At 49.3% G+C, this 8,431-nt stretch overlaps 2 protein-coding genes across 11 annotated transcripts in view; one reads left to right on the forward strand and one right to left on the reverse strand.

The window, feature by feature from the left end:
- The window catches only part of LOC118404580 (adenylyl cyclase-associated protein 1-like), a 44,190-nt gene that overhangs the window by 21,823 nt on the left and 13,936 nt on the right, over positions 1 to 8,431 (reverse strand). The window lies entirely within an intron of this gene.
- LOC118404581 (glutenin, high molecular weight subunit DX5-like) lies at positions 128 to 4,694 on the forward strand. The gene is made up of 2 exons (XM_035803770.1): positions 128 to 1,043; positions 3,150 to 4,694. Exons 1-2 carry the CDS (start codon positions 585 to 587, stop codon positions 3,702 to 3,704), a joined length of 1,014 nt encoding a protein of 337 aa, XP_035659663.1. The 5' UTR covers positions 128 to 584; the 3' UTR covers positions 3,705 to 4,694.

Here is an 8,431-nt window from a genome sequence, read left to right on the forward strand (position 1 = left end):
AAGCTTGATTGGATAAGAATAGACCAATCACACAGCAGCATCTCCTCATTACCATATATTAACATGACATCATCACTATGTCTGCTGCAGTGATGGTGTCCCTATTCCCATTGCGCACTGATTGGATTAGACTAATGAGTACACCTGTTCATACCATATAAGTACACGAGGGGCGAAGTGCCCACTGCCAGTACAGCGGACTCGTCCCCCACGTTGCCGACGTCCCCCACTTTGCCGACGTAGCGTGACGTTTGCAGTTTTCCTCTTTTCTCGTGGTCAGGGTATACGCTGGTGAAGGTTTGGACGTGACTGTTATTTGTGTGTTGTTTCTTTCTGGTTTTCGGTGAGAGCTTCAATGCAGTGGGGGTTGGTGTTTATAGAAGTAGACAAGTTTCCAGGGGCGTTTTCTTTTCTTTTTTCTTTTTTTGGTTACCGTATTGTGAGACGGCTCTCCTATCATGCCTGTGGTTTTTCTCCCGGCGTGGAGGTTGGCAAACTCCGGTGCGGTTTTTTTTAGGCTGTTGTTTTCTGTTTGACATGCTGGTTGCCGGGTGTAAGTTACTAACGCCGTTCTGTATGTTAGCATGTCACAGGTACCAGCGCCACAGCCGGGAGCCCCGCAGCCGAGATTAGGCGTGGGGGCGAGAACGGCAGCTCAGCCGCAGCCAGGAGTCCAGCAAGGACCCGCACAGCCTGGAGGGGTCCAGCAGGCACCCGCACAGCCTGGAGGGGTCCAGCAGGCACCCGCACAGCCTGGAGGGGTCCAGCAGGCACCCGCGCAGCCTGGAGGGGTTCAGCAGGCACCCGCACAGCCTGGAGGGGTTCAGCAGGGACCCGCACAGCCTGGAGGGGTCCAGCAGGCACCCGCGCAGCCTGGAGGGGTTCAGCAGGGACCCGCACAGCCTGGAGGGGTCCAGCAGGCACCCGCACAGCCTGGAGGAGTACAGCAGGGACCCGCACAGCCTCCCCTGCAGGGCGGTTTGCAGCCGCAGGCAGGACCACAGGCCGGCTTCCAAGGCGCTCTGGCCCCGGCAGGACCGCAGGTATCTATTTATTTTGATTTTAGCACGTGTGGGCAAACCGTTTTGGTCGGGGTGCTGTGCCTAGTTTTGGTGTCGGCAATGTAATTTTTGGAGTGTGTTAGTCTATAGGTTTTCGTTTGTGCCGCGGTTTTTTTGTCTGTTCGGTTAGTTTATCGCTGTGAGTTCGTCGTCCAGGGTACATGAGACATTTTTTGCATACGTGCGGCTTCAGTTATGCTAATTTGTTGCGTCGCATGTTTCGTTACACCTGGGGAATGTCTAGGTGATGTAATCGTTTCAGGGTGTGGGCTTAACGTTCTCGTTCGTTACGCTCGAGCAGTGCCGGGAATACCGATAATACGTTTGTTTAAAAGAGATGTACACGAGGTGTACGGTATCGCACTTGGAAAGTGGCGAGAAATTTTACTTTGTGGAACGGAGATGTACACGAGGTGTACGATATCGCACTCGAGGAGTGGCGAGAAATTTTACATTTTGGAACAAAGATGTACACGAGGTGTACGATATCGCACTCGGGGAGTGGCGAGAAATTTTATATTGTGGAACGGAGATGTACACGAGGTGTACGATATCGCACTCGGGGAGTGGCGAGAAAATTTTACTTTATGGAACAGAGATGTACACGAGGTGTACGAAGTCGCACTCGGGGAGTAGCGAGAAATTTTTACATTGTATAAAAGAGATGTACACGAGGTGTACGATATCGCACTCGGGGAGTGGCGAGAAAATTTTACATTATGGAACAGAGATGTACACGAGGTGTACGAAGTCGCACTCGGGGAGTAGCGAGAAATTTTTACATTGTATAAAAGAGATGTACACGAGGTGTACGATGTCGCACTTGGGAAGTGGCGAGAAGTTTCACATTGTTGAAAAGAAGATGTACACGAGGTGTACGATATCGCACTCGAGGAGTGGCGAGAAATTTTACATTTTGGAACAAAGATGTACACGAGGTGTACGATATCGCACTCGGGGAGTGGCGAGAAATTTTATATTGTGGAACGGAGATGTACACGAGGTGTACGATATCGCACTCGGGGAGTGGCGAGAAAATTTTACTTTATGGAACAGAGATGTACACGAGGTGTACGAAGTCGCACTCGGGGAGTAGCGAGAAATTTTTACATTGTATAAAAGAGATGTACACGAGGTGTACGATATCGCACTCGGGGAGTGGCGAGAAAATTTTACATTATGGAACAGAGATGTACACGAGGTGTACGAAGTCGCACTCGGGGAGTAGCGAGAAATTTTTACATTGTATAAAAGAGATGTACACGAGGTGTACGATATCGCACTCGGGGAGTGGCGAGAAAATTTTACATTATGGAACAGAGATGTACACGAGGTGTACGAAGTCGCACTCGGGGAGTAGCGAGAAATTTTTACATTGTATAAAAGAGATGTACACGAGGTGTACGATGTCGCACTTGGGAAGTGGCGAGAAGTTTCACATTGTTGAAAAGAAGATGTACACGAGGTGTACGATATCGCACTCGAGGAGTGGCGAGATGTTTTAAATTGTTGAAGGAGGTGTACACAAGGTTTACCATATCGCGTTCGGGAAGTGGCGAGAAATTTTATTTTGTTTAAAAGATGTGCACGGGTGTACGACAGAGCACAGGGAAGTGGCGAGAAATGTTACTTGGTTAAAAATGTGCTTTTGGGGGTGGCGAAACATTGTACATTTGTTTAAAAGGGATGTGCACGAGGTGTGCGACAGCACGCGCAGAGCGTAAGTTTACAGTTGTTAAAGAGATGGATATGGGGCGTCGGATTGTGCATTTGGGTAGCGCTGGGATCTTTTTTACGGTGTGTAATGAGATGGGCACGGAGTATCTAATGTTAATTTGACAGATCAGGGAAGTTTTACGTGTGTCTAAAGATAGGTACGCAAGGTGTACGACGTTGCGTGGGAAGTTCCGAAACTCTTTTGTTCTTAGAGAACTGATTGAATTGAATCATCGCTTGTGCGCGAGGTATACGGGTTCCCACGGGGTGGTGGGCGGAAAAGGTCACAGATTTTTGGAAGTGTTGTCACGTGATGCAACGCGCTCGCAAGAGTCTCATGTTGATGGAGTGTGTTTCTCTTTTCAATCTTAGGACGTAGCGGACCTCCGAAGGGAGGTAAGCGAGATGCGGGGTCTGATGTCGCAATTGCAGCAGGGCCGCACTGTGGAGGATGTCCGAAGTGAGCTAGTCTACTACGCGGGGAGGCCACAGGCTGCCTTCGACCCTCACAGGGCCATGGGCCTCATGGAGACGTTGGTGCAACAGGCTAGGAGGGAGGCGCACCCGAAAGCGAATGAGTTTCGGATCATTGTCGAGCGTGCATCGGTGCATCGCGACGAGTGGTTCTTTCCTGGACTCATTCTAAATCAGTTCGGCTCTGGAGAGGAGAAGAAAGTGGGCAAAGATATTGACTCGTTTGTAAACTTACAGAACAAGGTCCGCGGCGGTGGTGGTCGCGGCTACGTACCCACGTCATCAGCAAGGGGCCGCAGCTTCGGTGGGCGTCGCCAGACCCCGTACTACAACCCAACCCCGAGGCGAGGGAGGGGAAGAGGACGGCCGGGGCCTCAGCCCGATGACGCGTGTTTCAACTGCGGTAAACAAGGACACTGGGTTCGGGGTTGCCCCGAAACCCCAAGGAAATAGGGAAGATCAAAAATCTTCTCGTGAAGTTGGGAGCCTGAGTAACCGAGGGGAATACAGATGTGCGTATAACGTTTTGAAGTGTCAGGGCTCTTGTCCCAGTATTGGGCAGCTGTAGTACACTATAATTCGTTTTTGTTCTTTTCGTTTCTAGTTTGATTCTCAGCCGATAATTGAGTATGGTTGAGCCATAAGCGTGTGTAGTGCGCATGGGCCTGCGTGCCCGTTCCGTTTGTTATTTTGACGAGACAATTATCTAGTGAGCGATGTCAGAGACTATAGATATTTACATAGGATCGGAAGAACGCAAATGTAACCTAGAAGGATAGAAGTGTGTGCATAAGGACTGAAGTGTCAGGGTGATGTGATGTTATATTCAGATCCTGTCCCAGTGTTTGACACCAGTAGCGCGCTATGATTCTTTTGTTGTTTTCTGTGATCGTCGCTTCTCAGCCGATAATTGAGTAATTTGAGTCGTAAGCGTTTGTAGTGCGCATGGACCTGCGTGTCCAAGAATTACGTTTTCTCAACCCGATGTGTCAATTCTGTAAGGATCAATACTGTAATTCCTGGTTTTTTTTTCAATGTACGTTTATGTTCAGGGTTTCACGGTGACAACTGTAAAGTGAGCTTATTATTGCTGATAACAATTGATTGGACTTAGTGACAATAACAAATGATCCATTCACTGTGAACATTTAGTTCCGAGAACAAGTTAATTTTTCTCAGACGGTGAAAGTGTGGTACCGAGAAGACAAAGTGAATTACAGTATAACAGTTTATGGCTAGTAAACGGGCAGGATCAGTTTTTGTTTTGTTTTTTGTTTTTCAAAGAGTGAAGAATAAAACTTCGAACTGGCATCGTTTCTCTTGAGTCGTGCCTAGCATTAAGGGGGAGGTTTTATTAGGGGCAGTAACTGGGCAATCTAGCCTGACCGTCACAGTTACATTTCTTTACGTGTTTTACATATTTCGCTGGGGAGGTAGATATGAAATTGAGACGACAATGAGGATGGTCGCGAGAATTTTTTGTAATCATTATCTACGGTTTCAGTGCTTGGGGGGGTAAACACTGGAACGGGTCGTGGGAGTAGCGTTTGTTTATGAAAATAAGAAGGGGAAAATTTAACTTTTGCCCCGTGTTTACAAACAACTTAAAACTAATGGTCACGATACATTGATCAAGCGAGTGTAAACATACTGCTTAGTCGTCAGCATTAAGCGTAGGGTATACCAGTTTTCATGACAGATGACAGTTCAGGTAGCCGCAACATATTTGTTTACAGGAGAGGTCGGGTATGAGCTGACTTAATGCTATTCCGGGCTGACCAGGTTAATGACGGTAAAGATTGTCAGGACGTAATCTTGGTAATTGAAGGAATATAAGCCCTTGACGTGTGCGTTATCAAACTCACCTCTCTTCTGTTGAGGCGCCACGATTTCGACACAACGGTGGTTAGCGTATGTTATTGGGGCTCAGTCTCTTGGTTTCAGTTGAAATCAGGAAAGTTGCTGTAATTCCTTTGGCACAGTAGTTTGTGTCTTGCGTCGGGAAACACCTTCTTACAGCTCGACAATGTAGCTCGACCGGGTTCTCGGCGAGCGCCAAATGTAAATTTTAAGGTCAGAGTAGGACGTTTAATAGTTTTTAGAGCGGCTTTTCAAAGGGGGCCTATTGAGTTTAAACCTCCTCCTAAGTCCAGTTGTGCGCCAAAAAGCAGGGAAGCTTTAAGACTTTCACTCGTTTTGCTAGGCTGGAGCACACCCAAACGTGTAAGGTTTAATGATGGGACAAAGGGGGAAAAGCGTTGGTATAATAGGTCGACAGCGTCTCGCCAACCTACAAATCGCGGTGGGCGTTCGCATGAATTGTAAACCTGGTTGTAAGCAATTGACCCCAAGGTCGACTTCTAACGTAGTGTTTCTCTTAAGTTTTAGTGATATCTCTAAGACCTGTAGGGTGGTAATGACGCGTAATTTGTCTGCGTAATAAACCGTCTAAACCTCCAAATGTGGATGACGGGCGTGTAAGGAAAGCTTCTACCTTCCAGATGGGTCCGTGGCTCGTCCCCAACGTCCATGAGTTCGAGATGCACCACCCAGTGTGTCCGATAGAGGCGTACAAGCAGCACCTCCTAGCGGAGGAAGTGTGGATCACAAGGCGAAGAGATGGGAAAGTGATTGTGCCTCCGCCAATCCAACAGGTGGCCTTGGGGAAAATCAAGGCCTCAGCGGACTCTTTAATGTTTCGGGACCCGGATAAGTTTCTGGCAGGGGGTATTCACAGGCACCTGGATGAATGGAAGGAAATTCTGGGGGATGGTCCTGGCGATAGGGAAGTGTTGGGTTGGATCGAAAATGGAGTAAATATCCTGGATTTTCTGCAACCGTTCACAGGTTCCTATAAAGGGGAGACATACATGGATAGTGCCTTTCCACCCCCCAGATATTTCCAGAAATCATTTAGCTGTCGCCCCTTCGCGAAAGTTGTGTCTGACACAATCAGAGCTAGGATAGTCTCTGGGGCTGTGAATATATGGGGAAGAGTAGGAGAGGTACCACCCCCGTATCTCGTCATGCCGCTCACGGTGGAGCCAGGAAAGCCCAGGTTGTGCCATGACCTCCGTTATTTGAACAAGTGGATGAAAGACTGCCCTTTCCAGTTAGATTCGATTCTGAACTTGACAAAATACGTAGGGCGCAACCAGTACCAAACAAAATGTGATGATAAAAGTGGCTACGACCACGTCTTATACACAGAGAGTAGCAAACCCCTGGTAGGTTTTCAGTGGGGCGGGATCTGGTATGTGTCAGCCTCTCTGAGTTATGGCTGGAAGGAGTCCGCTTTCGTGTATCAGAAGATAGGTTTGGTCCCTATGCACCGAATCAGGGCGTTAGGCGTGCCGTCTTCGTTATATATCGATGACAGGCACGCCGAGCGCCTCAGACTTCAGAGGAGAGGCGAGCCAGCCGAGTCGAAAGAGCTGTCTAAGCCTCAGGTAGTGGTCTGGTCGGATTTCGAGTTAGCGCAGGCAGCGTGTTTCATTATGTGCTATACGCTGGTGGTTTTGGGCTATTTCATAGGAATAAACAAGTCACAGCTCGACCCTGTTAAGTTCCTGGAGTTTCTGGGCCTAGGAGTTGACTCCCGGCTGCTAGCTTTCTTAGTCCCGGAAAGGAAGAGGGTTTCAGTAGCTAAGATAAGGGACGAAGCGCTCGCTCAGGATAGAGTGCCAATAGTAACCCTGCAAAAACTCACTGGGAAGTTGGTGTCTTTTAGCCTAGCAGTACCAGCAGCTAAGCTTTATTGCCGGGAGATGTTTGCAGCCATTGCAAAAGCGGAGAGGGATGGCTCTACTATTCCCATACAAGGGGGGGTGTTGCGGGAGTTGAAGCATTGGAAATTTCTCGATAATTGGGAGGGTTGTGTGACGTGGAGAAAAGAGAAGCATGAGGTGGTCACCCTGTCTTCAGACGCGTCAGGTTTCAAATGGGCGGGGTCAGTTGAAACGAGCGAGGGTGAGGTACGGATAGGCGATTACTGGCAAGGGAGCGAGACGGACGAGAGCATTGCCGTCAAAGAGACGGAGGCCCTGACAAGGGTCCTCCTGTCTATGGAGGAACATGTAAGGGATAAGAGGGTGATTGCGAGGGTAGACAATGCCAACCTCATCTCGGCGTGGGAGAATCAGGGAGGAAAGAGTTTGGGGTTGGTAAGAGCGGTGGTTAAGCTATGGGAGACTGTGGTGACGCTTAACGTCGACTTAAGCCTCAGGTATGTCCCTTCCGCCGCAAACCCAGCGGATGCTCCGTCTAGGAAGCTATCCGGGAAAGACGCCCAACTCCACCCTGAGGTTTTTGCTAGCATTGACGCTCAGTTCGGAGGTAGCCAGGGGTTCGACACAGATTTGATGGCACTCCCCTCCAACGTACAGACAGGGAGGGATGGGAAAAAGCTCAAATTCTTCAGCCCATACCCCGTCCCGGGAACGGAGGGTGTCGATGTATTGACTCAGTCCCTCGAGGGAAGGAATGCTTATGTCTTCCCGCCTTTCGTTATGATAGAGCCTATTTTGAGTTTCATCTGGGAACAAAAGGCATCGGTTACTGTAGTTCTCCCTGATCTCACACCCAGGAAGTTCTGGTGGCCAGTGGTGTGGAGCAGAGCGGTGAAGGCGGTGAAGGTGGCAGAGGCCGGACAGCTGGTCCTACGGTGCCCTTCCCGCAGGGGACGGTGGACGACGCGACCCACCGAGTCGGACCTCTGGGCTTTCCAGTTCGAGTCGTAGGGTTTAGCGGGGCGCCAAGACCGTGGGTCCCGGCCAAGAATTGTGCCTTGTGTCAGTACCCTAACGATTGGGATGCTAACTATTGTCAGAGGTGTGGTGTGGAGACCCGACAGGGAGGCGAGAACGGGAAGGGGGTCAGTCTTAGGATAGACCATGCCAAAATTGATAAAAGATATGAGGAAATCATGAGTGCAAATTTAAGTTCAGCCTACGCTAAGCAAAAGCAGGCCCTGGAGCGGCAATTGATAGAGTTCCTGATGGCCTTGCCGACCCCAAAAGGCATAGCGGCGGCTACTCCTACTGACGTGGTCAAATTCTTGATCTGGAAAGATGACATGGGCAGGACGAAAGTGCATGATTCGCGTTGTATGGCGGTAGGGGATAGCTGTGTTTGTGTAACAAGCTAGCCTTTCAAACGGTCGATTCGTATGTGGGAAAATT

Source organism: Branchiostoma floridae, chromosome 17 (genome assembly GCF_000003815.2).
Source record: "Branchiostoma floridae strain S238N-H82 chromosome 17, Bfl_VNyyK, whole genome shotgun sequence".
Lineage (NCBI taxonomy): Eukaryota > Metazoa > Chordata > Leptocardii > Amphioxiformes > Branchiostomatidae > Branchiostoma > Branchiostoma floridae.